Here is a 19,274-nt window from a genome sequence, read left to right as displayed (position 1 = left end):
ACTCGACAAAAGTAAGTATAATATATAAATAGTTAACTCACAAACTCGTGCGAGTTCCTCAATTGTCCATCGAGAGCATCCTCGGTGATGATGACGGTGCCGCCTTCGACGCCAATGCCACCACAGGTGCCAATGCGAATGAAGATGGGATCCATGCACTTGGCATGGTACATCAGCTTGATCATCTCGTGCATCAGAATGCTCACCGAGGGCGTGCCCATGCCATGGCTGACACACAGCACTGGGCCCACCTTGTACATCGAATAGCGGTACGAATACGCGCTAATATCCTGGAGTTGTGTGCCAGCGGGTAGCTTGTAGCCAATCTCATCCATGATGAAGTGTGCAAAATTCTCCATACGCTTTGGTGTGCCGCCCATGCAAACAAACTGAAAGAAACAAAACAAAAACAGAGTGAAATTCCAATTATTCAAAATGCAAACAACTTGATTTTCATTATCAAGGCCCATTAAATAAACCAAATATTTAGCATTTTAAATTTAGATAGGATCACACAAATACTTGGTAAACTGGTTCTCGAGCACACACACTTTTAATCAATCTGGTTGGGCTTGAACCGTTAATTAGCGTCTAGATTGCCACAACTTCCAGGCCAATTATAATGATAATTTATTATCATAAGTAAAACCAAGTCTATATATAGTTTGTTAGCCACTCACCTTGACTTCACCAAACATCTCTTGCAAATCATGACTCTCACTGCCCAAGGCCAAATGATATAGAATATCCTGATCCATCAGCTCAATGTTTGAGTTGCGCAACTTGACAGTTCCATCGGAGTATCTGTAAGAAACAATTTAAGGGGAAATACCGAAATCAATTAATTATAATTGCATTGCACAACACTGTCTGTCGCCAGTAACCAAATCAATCATCATACTATATATAATACGTAGTTGTCGTCAAAAGGGGCACATAATGTTGTTCCTTCACAATCTTTGACTCAAATGTAAAACGTAAGCAAAAAACTACTGCTGTGAAGATAAGATTATTATTTCCGAGAATTTCGGAGCAAAGACAACAGTTGGCAAACGGAAACCTTTGAAAATTGATATTGATATGGGAAGGCAATGAGCCAATGAATTGGGTTTACTATAGAGACTGAGAGAGGCCCCCCAATAAAGACCCCCTATAGGTTGAAACTGTCAGCAAGTGCGTCAACGCAATATTTCAAAAATAAAGCAAGCAACGGAAAAGTGTAGTATATGTAAATATGTTTTCAATGTTGACCTTGATAACACAAGTTAACAAAAAAAAAAAAATATATATATGATTAGATTAATGCAAACATCTGATCTATTCCGTATACAACAAATGTATATGGTGGTAAATCAAGTGAGGTGTCAGGTTTATCAACGCATTTTGATTTATTTTTTATTAAATCATTATTCGGTAGCGGTCTCCGGGTTTGGGTCTAGGTCTAGGTCTGATTCGGTTTGTGGTTATGGTCTCTGACACACCCACCACAATACAAAAAGTATTTACGTACATACGTATATGTGTGTATGTATGTACATACATAAGTATGCGTGTCATTATTATTAGCTCAAGTGGTTTTTGCTCGCATTGTTATACCGTCGTTTCACGCTCTCCCTCTCCATCTCACATTCGCATTTTCTCTCTCTCTTCGTTTTTGTTTTGCTTTGGCATTTTGGCAGCAGCAAAGCAAACTGTGTGCAGACGTTTGCGTCAGCTGCCAACTCAGCGTATTATTGGTAAGAGATTATTGCAAATACTTTGCTTGTGACCAGATTCACGTGAATTCAAATGCATTTCGTGACAAATGCATCAATGATTCATTCATCATTGGAAACCCGCCAAAAATTCAACCCAAACAACCCTATTGATGACAGGACAGGGCAGCTGTGTTTGAGTAGAAAGACCGGTTTCTTACCGCGTTATGCGATGCACGTATGCATCGATTTCATCATCGTCCTGCGGCTGTGTCCTGCAATGTGCCTTAAAGTCGTGAGCGATTTTGTCCGTTATTGTAGGCGGCATGATGTCAGCCTGTATGTATTGATTATCCTTGTGAAAAAGAGGTCCTAACTAATCGTATGACTATTTCGGACAGCTGGCAACGAACTAATTGTGGCCAACAAACAAAAACACGCACAAATAACCGCACAAAAAAAAACTAACAGAAACGAACGAACGAACGAATTGTACACGTCAATGAATAGCGAGAAACTAAAAAATTTCTTGTGTCGCAGGCTGCTCTTATATAGCGCCCACCAACACAAACAGAGGCGCAAACATACACAGAATAAGCGCACACACGCTCACAGGCAGCTACCGGTTGTCTGCTTGCTAATCATTTGATGTATGCAAGGCTGAATGTAAGCGAAACTCTGTTATGCTAACAGCGGATGTTGGTACATTTGGTACATTTCTACTAGAATAGGTACATTGAATCTTTGTTGGTACACATAAACTACATTTGAGTAAAGTAATTTTAGCAAAATTAAATTACACAACAAATTTAGTGATTTATTTTTGTATTTCATTGTTCTGTAGATTCGCTTAGCTAAAATTGTACATTTATTATTTTTATGTGATCATCGTGAAAAGCATTTTTTACAGCACTGTTCGCCGCACTGTTAATGGCTGCTCTGTTATTAGATTTGCGCTGTTGAGATAAGTAATTAACGGAAGTTCAAATGTCAGGTAAGAACGCAATTCCATTGACAAACATAACAGCATACACTCGCACGTGTATGCGAGTGTGCGTTGTTTATGTGCATGTGTAATGCTGCTGTGCACTATAAACGTGTTATATGTTACTAGGTTAAATGACGGCTGATTAGATAGATTGCATTTTGCATCTTGAGTGCAATTTATAGAGTGCAGTTCATACTGGATTGCAGCATACATAACTTTTAAGCGTCGTAATATGCTTGTATAATGCAATTGTAATTTCCCAATTCAATTGTAGTTGAGAGTGCAACATGTAATCGCATTTATACAGGGTGGGCCAATGTCAATACTATCCACACTAAACTATGTCTGCCCCCAAGATGCCGGTCCACTAGTTTTTTTTTTCGCTCGAAATACGTACGCAAATTGAATAATTAAATAAACATTTTGAAGCTTATTAAAACCGGTCGTTGATTATTAATTCAATTAACATATTCAACTTTGATATTTGCAAAAGAGTTTGACCAAAAGCGATGCATATTTATTTATTTTCCTTCTTTCTACATATTTGCTTAGATTTTTGATAAATTAATTGTCAAATTTGACAGCTTTTGAGACCCTGTATCAGACCCATTCAATTCCATTTAACTTTTATTGACACGACTGAGAGAGAATTCGATTCATTTAACCGTCTGCGTCTATGCCTTTTGTTTATTTTGGCAAAGACATACATACATACTTGGGCACATGCATATGTATATATGTACATATGTATGTTTACAAAAGTATGTACAGCTATTGAGCTCAACTTAATGTAAGAAAACGAAAAGCTTGTGAGTGCTCACTATTAAATACCCTGTAAACGAAGTTCGCTGAAATAAATTGTCTATAAAGAGGCTGCACTCAATAAGACCGTATTCATTGTATAGTACAGGGTATAACCTCTTTTATGTACACGTATTACACACACTTTACTTTAAGTGTGTACATCCACATACATAAGTATAACAACTCCAACTCACACTACCATAAGAAGCGAAGCACGGCAAAAGGAGGCCGCAAAAGCAAAGCATTCACAAAAATAAAAAACAAAAAAGCAAAGCAGAGACACAAAACGAAACGAAATAAAAATGAAACTTGCCAGCAAAGCTTAGTCAATGGACGGCTGTGGAAACAGTGAAGCAGCAACAAAAAGGGGGCTCGACTACGACGTCTGCTGAATAAAACGAGAAGCGGCACATTGACGGAGAGAGCGAGAGATTGTGACTAAGAGAGAGAGGTACATAATTAGATATGGGGAGTACATGACGTTAGTCGGGAGATCCACTGCTATTGCGTGCATAACTGAGTAACCCAGCTACGTGCTATGACTCTCGACCACATTTAGAGGTCGCCGCTAAAGCTTACTCTTTAGTATATATGTATATGTATGTATGTGTACTTGGGCAATTGGTATTTACCGTAGTGCAATAGGCTCAAGATAGTATCTTGTATTAACTTGGTAAATTGCTCGTAACTGGCTGTCTGATTCATAAGTTGACTCTACTGAGCAACTAACAGGCAGTCAAGGCAGCTTATAAAAAAATATATGGGCATGCAGTTTTATACCATCTATAAAACAATTCGTTTTCTTGACTTAAGCAACCTCTAAAGCAGTTATTATTATTTTGTAAAAGAAAAGGAATGGCGCACATAATGTAATTGTATAATTTCGTGCTTTATTATCTGCACGACATCGATTTTATATTCGAAAGTTGGTTATTGAAACACTTTAGAGACATGACACTACATTATTTCGATTAAAAGTGTTTTCACCAAAAAGTACTATAATATCATTGATGAAATGTAGATTTTACAAAAATAAACATTTAGGAAAAGTCAGTTTTCAAAATTAATTCCGTTTACAGTCCACTCACTGATAGTGGACGTACATATAGTATTTTCAAGGTGGCGTATATAAAATTGATAATGCTCGGTCGTTGAACTTAAAAATCTTTAACTGTGTGAATCGAAACAACTTTTAGAGTACTAGAAAAAGAGTAAACAGTACGAATTTTTAAAATTATTTGATGCTCGTTTACTCCTTATCATATTTTAACTTCTGCGCAATATTGAAATAATTTAAGAATAAAGTTTGTGGTCAAACATTATATTTATACCCGTTACCCATAGGGTAGAAGGGTATTATAACTTTGTGCCGACAGGAAATGTATGTAACAGGTAGAAGGAGGCATCTCCGACCCTATAAAGTATATATATTCTTGATCAGCGTCAACAGCCGAGACGATATAGCCATGTCTGTCTGTCCGTCTGTGTGTCTGTCCGTCTGTCCGTATGAACACCTAGATCTCAGAGACTATAAGAGATAGAGCTATAATTTTTTTTCGATAGCATTTGTTATGTTTGCACGCAGATCAAGTTTGTTTCAAATTTTTGCCTCGCCCACTTCCGCCCCCGCAAATCAAAAAAAAATCGAATAACAAGCCTAAGTTTAAAGCTAGAGTTGCGAATTTTGGTATTACTATAAATACTATAGTAGTTATGATTCTTGAATATTTGGTTGCGATCAGATAAAAATTGTGGATGTTATTAAAGAAATACTTTTGTATGGGCAAAAACGCCTACTTACTAGGGTCTGAGTTGCTATGGCCGACAATGTGGTACATTGTGCCGTCTATGGTATATTTTGAATGGTGTACTATATCGATATACCAAACATACCATTTGGTATATTTTTAGTATTTTTGCAGTATATTCGGTATATTTTTAAAATGATACCGCAATATTTTGCCTTTATTAAAAATGGGTAGCGGGTATCTCACAGTCGAGCACACTCGACTGTAGCTTTCTTACTTGTTTTGTATATTATTGTTTGGATTTTAAATTTCTTTTATTTAGCGTCGACAGCCTCAAACATGCCACTTCGGAAACTGATAAAGAAATTATGTGTTTCATAAGGTCGGACACGCTCATTGGTCAGAATTTTAAACACCGACAATCATTTACAAAAATAAAATCGCGCTGAATTTTTTTGGGTATGGTTTTTTTTAAATGCTGACTTGATTGGCATTTCCCATCACTTTTATATTTATTGTCGGCGGGATCGGATCTAAAACAAGAAAATAAATAATAACGTGCGATGCAGCTGCTCCAGTTATCTCTTTCGCTTTCGCTGCTGTGTATAATAATAAGTTTCAGTCAGTCAACTAATGTTGATGATAGTCTCCTCGGTTTTATACATGAAGCTAAAGTGATCGCTTCGATTGTGTACTCAGATGCTGACATATTATATAATGCTGCAAGCGATTTTACAAGTAATACAACTAAAATGCGCCAAAATCAGATCAAATTGATAGAACATTTCAACAACATTAGCATCAAAATAGAACAGATCGAGAATAGTTACGTAACATTGTCCAAGCCAAAACTTTACGGTTTTACTGGCCTGAGTAGTGAAGAATCTTACGAAATGGATCAGATACTTGAAAAATTTTCAAATATTTCTGATGTGTTTCTGAGAATGAAGTCGATGTACGGATTAGAAAATGCTAAATTTCAGTTAATGGGTGAAGGAGCTAAATTGTGGTTTAGAGATCTGAAGGTTGCAAATTATTTGATACTGTATGGCGATATTAATAAGTATTTAAACAAGGACTTTTTGTCCCATTTTGTAAACCTGCAACAGTTGGCAATTGATAGAGGATATCCTCAAAAGCACTCTCCACAACAACATATTTACTCGATGTATATGGACATCGCACTAACCGAACTGAAAGCATATATATTGTCGGAGTACACACAATTGATGCTTATGGAGAAAGTAATCTAATCGTTGGCGGTAAGAGAATGAATTATAAGGCAACTACGGAGCAGGGTTTAAATTTACTGAGGAATCTGACTCAGCAAGCTGATCGTGTTTTATGGCGTTCTGATCCTGAGGAGCATGTATTCAATGTCACTTACGACGAGGTTACACGACTTCTTCAAGGATATGTGGCAAACATAGTGAATCTAACCAATGAGGGATCATGCAGCCAATCATGCTACGCCTATCGGAACACAACTTTAACGGGTTGCTTCGATCGAAAGTTTTGTTCTCAACAGCCTCAATGTTCGGGTCGCATTCACAGCTGTCAGTTTGTCGACTCGGACTTTTCTGTGTGTCAATCACCTAAGAGCAGCAATCGTCGCTACGAGTATATTCAAAATAATGACGGAAAGCGGTTTGGAGATCGCGAGGAATGTTGGCGAGATGTCAATCGCGTGGAGAGCTGGAATAGATGGCTTTCCTTGCAGTGCTGCTATTGCTTCTGTCTATGCGATGGACCGAGTCTAGAGTCAGATCGATTCTTTAATGAGTCAACTCTGGAGTGGAAACCCGTCGATGACTACAAAATCTATGATTCTGCTATTAAGGAGGGTGTCGACTATCACACATTGAGCTATCAAAGCCGAGCTGTAGATCTGGATGAGGTAACGAAACCAGATGACGCAACATTTGTGGTAACTGGAGTGCGTTTTCAAGTCATAGATGGTCATCTAATTCTGAAAGTGCGTTTCAGTAAATTTGATTTTCTTAAGGGTGAAATCGTCGATCCGCAAGTCAACAGCATTTGGCAAGCGAAAGAAGATATTCCGAATAGAGATAAACTGAATATTGACAATCTGGATGTGCCAACACGATCTCTAGACAAATCGAAGGTGTTATCTGGGGACAACCAATATCTAGAGTTTATCAACACGGGAATGTACAAGGATGCCGCACAAACGACAATTCCATTTATTGATCTAGAGAATGCTGCATCTTATCAACCAGTTCCATTAGCTGGCATCGGTCTTTACTATAAAGGCAGTTCTGGCTACGGTGGCTTCGTGGCCCTCAAAATCATTACTTTTGACATTTTGCCTTACCTTCCATTGCCAGAGACTATAACCAAAACCTAAACAATTTGCAATCAATTCTTAAATAAAACATTAGTTTTCTGAACTTTTCTGTTTATTAACATATGTATATTACTCTGCAAATATTGTATTGATATTTAAACTATTTTCGTTTATTGTAAAAATGTTGTTTCAGATAGCTGAATTGAAAAAATAAAGTTAATATGTTATTAATATGAAGTTTACATTTATCGTTTTGGAGCTTTTCTAGTTGATATAATGAGCTACTATATTTTTGGTTGTGCTGATATTCAAATATTACAGATCTTTATTGATTGGTGTCGATTAATCCATGCTGAAACTCATTTGCTGCACTACTACGTATACTACGTACATATTATTCAATCATGCGATGCAAATTTGTATTTTAATTAGCAAAATACGAAAACAAGAGTCGACTTCGATCGATACAACACGTAACTTTAACAAAGAAACAATACTTGGAGTTTGTGATACAGGTATGAACAAGGATGCGTCATTTATTGATATATCCTCCTGATCCTCCATTGCCCTTAGTTGTCCCTGGTCTGTTTCATAGGGGACATAAGGGTTGCGATGGTTTTTAGGTCCCGAAATCATAAATTATAATATAACATCGTATATTCCTGTACCAAAGACTAATCTCAAATAATGGCTTATCATTCATATTAAAAGTATTTTTATATATTTAAAATTCAATTTATTCTTGTGATATGAGGTAAACTTGTTGCCTGTGCAATAGAACATATGTTAAATATGTATATATATGTGTTGTACTATATAAACGAAATCTGTATTTTAATAAACAACATCAGAAAGTCACTTCAGTCTGTTTTCAATTATGATATACCCGTTCCCTTAAGTCTTATGATGAAATTTTCTTTCTGATTCTTTGTGGCATTTACCAAAGAAATTGCAATACTTAAAAGATTGTCACTTAACTAAAATCCCCTTGCAAGCTGCGTGTTTCGGCTACAATAAATTAGAAGAAAAATGTGAAAAATGTTGAATATAAATTTATATATCATCCTATTGTATTTTCGTATATAAAATATATATTTAGGTTTTATAGTATACTTTTGTAGCTTATTATCTTGGCATGATTTTTAAACATTCCATTAGTAAATTCACTGTCAAAGTGAAAAGTTCTTTTGCTGATTCTTTGTGTAAAAAACAAAAATAGTTGTTAGTGATGAGGTTTAAGTTTTTACTTTTGTTCTCATTGCTGTTGATGTTAATAATCATCAGTCAGCCTAGTCAGTCAACATCAGTCAACAAGAAAAAGGATGTTATCCTTGCATTTATTTATGATGCCGAAGAAATAGCCTCGTCGGTTCGCTTGGATATTGAGCAATTAGACAAGGATACGGGTGAATTTGATAATGCAAAGATTCGTGATAATCAGTTCAAAGTTCTGGAACATTTTAAGAACATCAGCACTCTCGTTCATCAGATTGAAGAGGACCACTTACCAAAATCTAAAGAAGAAACGCTCTTTGATTACGTGAAGCCAGATTATTTGAAACTGTTTAGAAAACTTATTTCCAAGTTTAATAAAATGGAAAAGTGGGAAAGGACCGATGATAAGTCACTTATTTCTTTTGCTGAAGAAATACAACGGATTAGTGTCAAAAGACCTGTATACGAAGACTTTTATTGGGATCTGTGCTTTACTCGGAATATTATCCCAAGTATTTTCACGATGAACAAAACACGTGAGTTTCTTGAGAGGCCTTTAAATAAAGCGTGTAATACTATGCAGTCCGCCCAACAAGTCATCTATACATTATATAAGCAAGTTACTATATCTGAACTAAAGGGATATATCTTAAACGAGTACTCTCTGGTGATTCGACGCGTTTCTGGCCAAGGCTCTTTTTCTACAGAGGCAAATCAAATTCGCATCGATTATAACAAAATTACAGAAAATTCATATAAATCACTCATTAAAGCTCTAAGACTAGCTACTGGTCGCGTATTTTGTTGTGATCCTAAAACACATAAATACCAGGTTACCTACGATGAAGTTACACGATTGATTCAAGGATATGTTGAGAACGAACGTTATCTAAATAGTGATGGCTCCTGCAGTAAGCACTGTGTGGATTATCAAAACACAACAAGGTCGGGCTGTTCTGAAGATGAACTTTGCGCTAAACAACCTCAATGTTCAGGCAGAATCTACAATTGTCAGTTTATCGAATCCGATATGTCAGTATGTCAATCACCTACAACTAGTAACAGTCGCTATGATTTCATTAAATACGGTGACCGAGCATTGGGTCAGGACAGGGGCTGTTCGCGTAACATCGATCATGTGGAGAGCTGGCGTAGATGGCTTATTCACACATGTAACTACTGTTTCTGTTTATGTGATGAACCGGGTCCACTCTCTGATCGTTACTTTAATCTACGGGAAACCTTATCGGATGTGAATACAAACAAAGTGATGACTGGAATTAGATTTGTAAAGAAGAATCGTGTTTTTCATTTGCAAATACAACAGGGAAAACTTCTGCCACGCGGTATGATCGATGAAGCAACTTTGGAGTGGGTTCCTGTCGATGATTACAATATCAACGATCCCAATGTTATGGATGGACTCGACTATCACACATTGACCTATCAAAACCGCGCTGTAGATCTGGATGAACTAAAGAAAAAAGATGACATAACATTTGTGGTAACTGGAGTGCGCTTTCAAGTGTTAGATGGTCATCTAAGTTTAAAAGTGCGTTACAGTAAATTCGATTTTCTGACGGGTGAATTAGTCGATCCACAGGTCAACACTATTTGGGAATGGGAAGACGGTGAAGAAGAGAGAACAAAACTAGACCTCAGCAATCTGGATCAACCAACACGATCAACAAAGATGTCAAGCGTAACTTTAAAAAAGAAGCAATACTTGGAGTTTGTGAATACAGATATGAACAAGGATGCGGCACAAGCAACAGTTCCGTTTATCGATATACAGGACGTCGTATCTGACCCTCCATTGCCCTTAGTCGGCCTCGGTCTCTTCCATAAAGGTGAAGGGGGATATGGCGGTTTTTTAGCTGCCGAAATCATAAATATTAATATTACATCGTATATTCCTGTACGAAAGATTGATTCAAAACCCCAAATATTTTATCCTTGGCTTTAAAAGTTTTTTTATGTACTAAATTTAAAAAAAAGCTTTTTTAAACTGCCTAATTAAATACATTTCTTGTGACTAATTGTGTTTGGTTATTATTGTATGGATATAGATTTGCGTCAAATGACGCCACATTCGATGTTTTTTCTATTCAGATGTTACAGCTACATCTTTTTGTTTGGGGAAAAGACAATGATATACAAAACAGACTTTCTCTAAATTAATATATATTTTCACGCTGCGGGAATCGGCTACAATAAATTGGCAATGTGAAAAATTTTTTATATACATATATATTTCTTATCTTACTATATACTCATGCGTAGAATATACGTTCAGGTTTTATATATAAAGTTTTTTAGATTATTAGCTTGCCCTCATTTCTGAACATTCCATTAGCCAATTTATCGTCTGCGTGACAAGTTCTATTGCGGATTCTTTTGTGAATTTTTTGATAAAGCAAAATATTTGATAGTGATGAAGCTTAAGTTTTTACTTTTATTTTCATTGTTGTTGATTTTAACAATCTTCAGTCAGCTAAGTCAGTCAACATCAGTCAACAGCGGTGAGGATGTTGTCCTTGGATTTATTCATGATATCAAAGAAATTGCCTCGACGGTTCGCTTGGATATTGAACAATTACACAAGGATACGGGTGAATTTGATAATGCAAAGATCCGCGATAATCAATTGAAAGTGCTTGAACATTTTAAGAACATCAGCACTCTGGTTCATCACATTGAAAAGAAACACGTAGCCGTACTAATATCTAATGAAGTTAGGGTCTTTGATCTTATTGACCGTGATTATAAGGAAATGTTTGAAAAACTGAATGCGGAATTTACCAAAATGGAAATGCTAGAAAAGACAGAAAATGATTCACTCATATCTTTTTCTGAAGGAATATATCAATTTAATTCCAAGAAACTTAAATACAATGACTTTTATTGGGACCTGTTTTATGTGCCGCAGCTCAAATATAAATTTTTATCCCAATTACGTGACAGCATCGAAGTGCCTCTGTTTAAATTTTGTGGTATTCCAAGGTCCACCCAGCAGCTTATCTACAATTTATATAAGGACATTGCTATACCTGAACTCAAGGGATATATACTGAACGAGTTCGCACTGATGATACGACGTGTCTCTGGTCTGGAAAATTCTTCGACGGAAATAAACGATATTCGCAACAATTATTCAAATATTACAGAAAATGCATACAATTCACTGATTAAGGCAAAGAGATTAGCCAATGGACGGATATGGAATTGTGATCCTGAAAATCATGAATACAAGGTAACCTACGACGAAGTTACACGCCTGATTCAAGGATATGTTGAGAACGAAGCGTATCTAAATAGTGAAGGTACCTGCAGCCAGACTTGCGACGACTATCGAAACACAACAACGACGGGCTGTTCTGAAGATGAACTTTGCGCTAAACAACCTCAATGTTCGGGGAGAATCTATAATTGTCAGTTTATCGAATCCGATATGTCAGTATGTCAATCAGCTACAAGTAGCAATCGTCGCTATGAGTATATTGAATATGATAACGGAAGGCGATTGGGAGAGCACAAGGACTGTTGGCGTGACATCAATAATGTGGAAAGCTGGCATAGATGGATTATTCACAAATGCAGCTACTGCTTCTGCCTATGTGATGAACCGGGTCCACTTTCTGATCGTTACTTTAATCTACGGGAAACCTTATCGGATGTGAATGCAAACAAAGTGATGACTGGAATACGGTTTGTGAAGAAGAATCGTGTTTTTCATTTGCAAATACAACAGGGAAAACTTTTGCCACGCGGTATGATCGATGAGGCAACTTTGGAGTGGGTTCCTGTCGATGATTACAATATCAACGATCCCAATGTTCTAGATGGACGTGACTATCACACATTGACTTACCACAGTCGTTCAATGGATTTAACTGAAGTTAGAAAACTTGACGATCCATCTCTTATAGTAACTGGAGTGCGTTTCGGGATGTGGCTTGGGGCACTGAATCTGGAGGTGCATTTCAGTAAATTTGATTTTGTGAAAGGTGAGCTTGTTGAACCGAAGATGAACTGTATCTGGGAATCCAAAATTAATGCTACCAAACACAAAGTTAATCTCGCGAATCTCGATTTGCCAACACGATCGATGAAACATCAAAACGAAACGATTGTCATAAAAGATGGTCAATATGTGGAATTTGAAAATTCGGGTGTGGATCAGGATGCAGCACAATCCACAGTTCCATTCATTGATATACGAGATGTTGTATCACTTCCGGCATTGCCTTTAGCGGGTGTCGGTATCGCCTATAAGGCTCAGAAAGGTTACGGTGGCTTTGTGACTCCCGAAATCATAGATTACGATATATTACCTTATATTCCTGTACCAAAGGTTACTTCAAAATAACATCATATTAACCGGGTAAACAAATGTCAATACAAAATATGAATATTGTATAGTTAAATCTGTCTATTATCATAGAATTGCATACAATTTCTATCTCTAAATAAATGCGAATAATATGATTCAAGTTGATTAAAATGATCAAAAAATGAGTATAACTTTTTATTCTATGAGAACTGAGTGTTTCTAATTCTGAGAATTTTGTTTATATACACGAAATCATATAAATATTTTTGCGTCATTCGACATCAGGTTATTTGCGTACCTATTGTCGGCGGGAACGTTTCGTTTCGTTTGACGAATCTTTGTGATTAAACAAAACAAATATTAATGTGTCATGCAGCTCTTAAAGTTGCTTTCACTGTCTTTGCTATTAGTATTGATAGCTTTCAGTCAGTCCAGTCAGGCTCTTTCGAAGCTGAATGAAGTGAATGGAGTCCTTGGATTTAGTCAGGATGTTGAAAGAATAGTTTCGATACTGCAATCGGATATTGATAAATTGGACGAGGAATTTGGTGAATTTAATGGAACGATAAACTGGTTAAATCAAATTCAAGTGTGGCAGCACTTCAAGAACGCATGTATTGAAGTTCATCAAATCGAAAATCATTACGAGAGAATATCGCGGACATTACTCTTTTGGGTTCTTCAAGATGACTATAGGAATACTTCTGACGTCTTCAGCATAATTGATCACATAATGCACATTTCTGTGTATTTTGAGACTGAAGAGATGGTGGAAAAATCTGAGAATCAATCACTTCTTTCATTTGCTCAGCAAATAACACGTGAAAGTCAGGTAATATATCTAAATGTTGACTTTTATTTGGAACTTTTGGGTCGTCCGTTCCCCAGAAATAAAACATTAAACGTATTGCGACAAAAATACGAGGTGCATTCAAAGCAAATGTGTCACATTTTTCAATCTCCCCAACAATATATATACTCATTGTATATGGAAATCGCACTGGTTGAACTGAAAGCATATGTAATGATCGAGTACGCGCTGTTGATCCAACGGGTTTCTGGCCAAAGTAATTTGATTGAAACGAATAAAGTTCGTCTCAATTATAAGAATATCACCGAAAATGCTTTCGACTCAGTCATAAAAGCAATGCAAAAAGCTGATCGTGTTGTACGGCGTTGTGATCCCGAAGAGCACAAACATAACGTTACCTACGATGAAGTTACGCAATTACTCCAAGGATATATTGAGAACGAAGTGGATCTCAATAGTGAAGGATCTTGTGCTCAGACTTGTTCCGATTATCAGAACACAACTACGGCGGGTTGCTTCGATCAACAGTTTTGTTCCCAGCAGCCTAAATGTGCGGGTCGAATACACAATTGTCAGTTTATAGACTCATATTTATCTGTATGTCAATCACCTGAGAGCATCAATCGCCGCTATGAGTATATTCAAAATAATGGTGGAAAGCGGTTTGGAGATAGTGAGGCATGTTGGCGAGAAGTCAATCGCGTCGAGAGCTGGAGTAGGTGGCTTTTCTGGCAGTGCAGCTACTGCTTTTGTCTGTGTGATGAGCCTAGTTTGAAATCTGATCGTTACTTCAATCTACGGGAAACTATATCGGATGTGAAGGCGAACAAGGTGGTGACTGGAGTGCGATTTGTGAAGAAGAATCGTATATTCCATTTGCAGATACAGCAAGGAGAACTTTTGCCTCGAGGAGCTGTCAATAAATCAACTGTGGAATGGAAGCCCGTTGATGATTACAAAATCAGTGATTCGCATATTACCGAGGGAGTCGATTATCATGAAATGAGCTACGAGAAACGTGCCATAGATCTGGATGAAATATTAAATACACATCAAAGAACATCTGTGGTGACTGGCTTGCGTTTTCGTGTTCTAAGTGGACGACTCAATCTGATGGTGATGTTCAGTTATTTCGATTTTGACAAAGGTCAACTCCTTGAGCCGGAAGTCATCAGCACTTGGCAACCACATCAAGACGTCAAGGACAGACAAAAATTTAATATCGATAATCTGGACGTACCAACGCGATCAGTGTGGGGCTCAGAGCCGATGTCAAAGGGTAATCAATATTTAGAGTTCGTCAACTCGGGAATTGAGGCGGATGCAGCAAGTACAATTCCGTTTATTGATATACAGGATGTTGTGATCAATCCACCAGCCCCATTAAGCGGCATTGGCATATACTATAAAAGTAGTAAGAATTACGGCGGCTTTGTGGCACCCAAAATAATCAGCTACGATTTATCACAGCACCTCCGGAGTCCAACTACTTTTCCATAAAAAACTATGGAATTTGTAGTTTATATTTATAGTAATAAATATACTAAAAGTTTACAAATTCGATTATAAAAAGGTCGTGTAAAATATGCTTGCCCAGAACTTATTCCTATTCAAATTCCAACTTTGCGTTATTATTTCTAACGGGTAAATCAGATTTAAAATACAATTAAATAAAATACTTACAAATATAGTCTCAACTGATTCGCAAGCGAACACTTATCAGCTTTTGCAAATTTCATTAAGCTCGGATCGAAAATAACTTTGTCATGACAACCACAAGTAAATGTATTTATTGTAGGCAGTGTTGTTGATAATTATGAGTCAATCTTTACAGCACTTGTAGAGAAAAAAAGTCGCCTATCAGTTTTCCGCTTTCAGTAAACTGAGCATTGTATGATGCAGCTATTGCACAGAATTTTATTCGCGTTTCGCTTGTGAAGAGAGGCAGTATTCTTGAATAATTCGGAGTGATTAAACAAATAATGCGTTAAAAATGCAGCTGCTTCAATTGTTACTTCCGTTGCTAGTCTTAGTTTGTATTCCGCTTACAATCGCTTTTGAAATTCAGGATACTCTGAACATAATACATGACGTTGATGTCATAGCCAGAGCTGTGCGTTCGCATATTGAGGACTTGGGCGCGAAAACAGGCGATACAGACATAAACAATATTCAGGACAATCATAACAATGTGCTGGAGCACTTCAAAGCTGTGGACAAGCTAATTAATCAGGCTCGCATGAATTATTCGCATTTTGGAACGCATATTGTGGAATCTATCAGCGATTTCATTGTCGATGATGTGCTAGCAACCATTCAAATCAACGAAATAACTCACGCAATCAATAAGATCTCAATGCGATATGACCAGATCGTAGCTTACGAGGCTCGTAAGGAGAGTCTCGAGATAAACACGCTCATTTCATTCGCTGAATGGGCAGCTCTGCCAAGTGCTGAGTCCGTGCAGCATTCCATGGAGCGCCTGGGCTTCACACTTTTCGGTCGCATTCAAAACGCGACCGATTTTAAACCAACGTCACGCATCTTAGTGAACCGCATAATGAAGAGCTATGAGGAATCATTACAGCAAAGGTGCAGCACACGATTGTCGCCACAGCAATTTCTTTACTCGCTGTACGCAGAGATCGCACTGATCGAATTAAAAGGATACACATTAATGGAGTTCTCTACGATGATTCTAAGAGTTTCGGATCTAGGAAATTTCATTAATGAGACTGAACTTTTCCGTCTCAACCATAAGAAACGTACCGAGCACGCTTTGAATGTACTCAGGCATGAAATGCAACAAGCTGATCGCAGCTTTTGGCGTTGTGATCCTCCTGAGCACGTTGCTAAGGTTACCTACGACGAAGTTACACGCTTGCTGCAGGGCTACATTGAAAATGAAGACGGATTGAATGCCGACAGGACTTGCAAGCGAACTTGTGATGCTTATCAGGACACCAGAGTCTCGGGCTGCATCAGTGATTCGTTTTGTAGCAGCCAACCTCAATGCTCTGGTCGCGTTCACGATTGTCGGTTTATCGATTCCAAAATGTGGGTGTGCCAATCGCCACAGATGAGCACTCGACGCTATGAGTACATTCAATATGAGAATGGACAAGACCTGGGACATCGTAAGGCTTGTGGGCGTGGCACCAATAAGGTCGATAGCTGGTGGCGTTGGCTGTTCTGGCATTGCAGCTTCTGCTTCTGTTTGTGTGACGAGCAGAGTACAAAGTCCGATCGTTACTTTAATCTCCGGGAAACCGTATCGGATGTGGAGGCGAACAAAGTGGTGACTGGAGTGCGAATTATAAAGAAGAATCGAATATTCCATTTGCAAATACAGCAAGGACAACTCTTGCCGAGAGGTGTAATCAACGAATCAACTGTTCACTGGAAACCCGTCCATGACTACTACATCTCTGGATGGAATGTTAAGCAGGGCGTTGACTATCATGCCATGAGCTACCATAGTCGTGCCATCGATCTCGGTGACGTAGATAATCGCAATGATGTCTCATTTGTGGTAACTGGAGTGCAATTCGTCTTAATCAATGGAAAACTGAAGCTTAGAGTAGTGTTCAGTAAATTTGACTTCGAGAGCGGAAAAGTAATGGGCAGCGATTGGTTGTCCATTCGTACAATCAGCGGTGAACAATTAAATCTTCAGAATCTCGACATACCTACACTATCAGGTGCTAGCTCCAAGGTATTGTCAAATGGTTATCAACATTTGAAATTTGTCAACACGGGAGTGCAAAAAGATGCAGCACAAACGACAATTCCGTTTATTGATATCCAGGATGTTGTAGCCAGTCACTCGACACCTTTACACGGCATTGGCATCTACTATAAAGGTACTCCAGGCTATGGAGGATTTATTGCTCCCAAAATTATCAATTACGATTATTCTCCTCATATTGGAATGCCGATTACTCAACCCTAAGATTTTCTGGTGCTTTTTTAATCTAATTTGTGTAAGTATGTACATGCATAGAATTCAAAACTCGCATATTTTAATTATAACAAACAAATTCTTAAATAATTATATTTCAAAAACGTATTTCAGACATGGTGATTCGGCAATTTTGTATGAATGTATGCATAATTTTATGCGTGAGTTTGTGATGAGTTTGGCCTCGAAGGAAGGGATATGAAGTCTCCCACAAGGAGGCGTACGCAACTTTGATTCAAGGGGTTTCATTCATTTTTTCATTATTATATTACAAATGTTATATATCTACATTACTGTCGTATCACTTAAATACAAATTTAAAATTTTGATTAAATTTCTTATAAACAAATTGTCAACATCAGCAAAAATGTTAAATAATAAATATATTCATATGTTTTAGTTTTCATATGTTGGTGATTTCATTAAAATTATTATTATTTGTAGCTTATTATTAATTTCTAGGGTACAAACTGCAAAGCCAGGCTGAGTTATATGTTAGAATACAAAACACATGATTTACTTTTGTTTTATTTTCACGAATTTATTTTGTATTTGAAATTGCTAAGCGGAAGTAAATCTGGAACTATGTAGTATAAAGCTTTCGTTGTGCGTAAATAATGCTTATTCAAAACATGCTTAGTTTGCCAGCTCTATCAGCTGCCGGTTCAAAACATAGAACTTGCAACGCTATCTCGAAATTTGAGACCCAGCTCAAGTTCATACATTTAGAGGTTATTATTTAAAAATACAATAAATGGTATATTTGAGTGTTCTCAATGAATCATAAGATGCGTATTTATTTGTGAGTAAACAGGCCATTGCTTTAGATGTTAGTCGTCTAATTTTGTAAATCTTAGGAATAAAGAATTCCACGTATAAAAAGTAACGATTTGACTTATAGCAATGGATAGAGAATTTTTATACCCGCTACCTAGACGATAGAAGGGCACTAAAACTTTTCGTAAAAAGCCGAAATATAAATATAATTTTGATGTAACCCCTCTGGCTAGAGACTATAAAACCATTTGTTACTTTCTTGATAATTAAGCCCGCTTCGATTCATTGAAGTTATATTTTATTTTGGTATTTTTTTTATATATTGTATTATCTCAAAATGTTCGGGTGTCTCACAGTCAAGCATTCTCAAATGCCGCCTTTTACTTTTCGTAGTATTTGAAGCTTTTGCAGCACTTAACTAAGGTTCATTTGCGAATTTACTGCCAACTCAAAAGGTTCTGTTGACGATTCTATTAAGAAAATACTATAAATATTTGTGTGCAATGCAAATTTCGACTTTACTTCCGGTGGCATTGCTGCTGATATTGATAAACTTCAGTCAGCCTAGCCAGTCGGAGTCATTTCGTGGCGAAATAAATGGAGATCTGGAATTTATTAATGATGTCAAACAAATT

General features: G+C 37.2%; 3 protein-coding genes across 5 annotated transcripts in view; 2 read left to right on the top strand and 1 right to left on the bottom strand.

Moving 5' to 3' along the window:
• The window catches only part of LOC117576396 (uridine phosphorylase 1), a 239,162-nt gene that overhangs the window by 965 nt on the left and 218,923 nt on the right, over positions 1 to 19,274 (bottom strand). For 2 of the 3 annotated variants that reach the window (XM_052006970.1, XM_034261111.2), the window contains exons 3-4: positions 681 to 804; positions 42 to 389 (exon numbers count right to left, since the gene is read on the bottom strand). In XM_052006970.1, the coding sequence (XP_051862930.1) occupies positions 42 to 389; positions 681 to 804 (472 nt within the window). Of the gene's footprint in view, positions 1 to 41; positions 390 to 680; positions 805 to 1,915; positions 2,205 to 19,274 lie in introns of those variants that run through there. The other variant, XM_034261110.2, reaches the window with a different exon arrangement.
• LOC127565965 (uncharacterized) lies at positions 8,713 to 10,789 on the top strand. Its single transcript, XM_052006966.1, has one exon. The coding sequence runs from the start codon at positions 8,771 to 8,773 to the stop codon at positions 10,721 to 10,723; it is 1,953 nt and encodes a 650-aa protein (XP_051862926.1). The 5' UTR covers positions 8,713 to 8,770; the 3' UTR covers positions 10,724 to 10,789.
• Positions 15,761 to 17,853, top strand: LOC117576392 (uncharacterized). The gene has a single exon (XM_034261105.2). It carries the CDS (start codon positions 15,895 to 15,897, stop codon positions 17,851 to 17,853), a length of 1,959 nt encoding a protein of 652 aa, XP_034116996.1. The 5' UTR covers positions 15,761 to 15,894.

The sequence above is a fragment of the Drosophila albomicans genome, chromosome 2R (genome assembly GCF_009650485.2).
Source record: "Drosophila albomicans strain 15112-1751.03 chromosome 2R, ASM965048v2, whole genome shotgun sequence".
Classification (NCBI taxonomy): Eukaryota; Metazoa; Arthropoda; class Insecta; order Diptera; family Drosophilidae; genus Drosophila; species Drosophila albomicans.
This window is presented reverse-complemented; position numbering and strand designations above follow the sequence as displayed.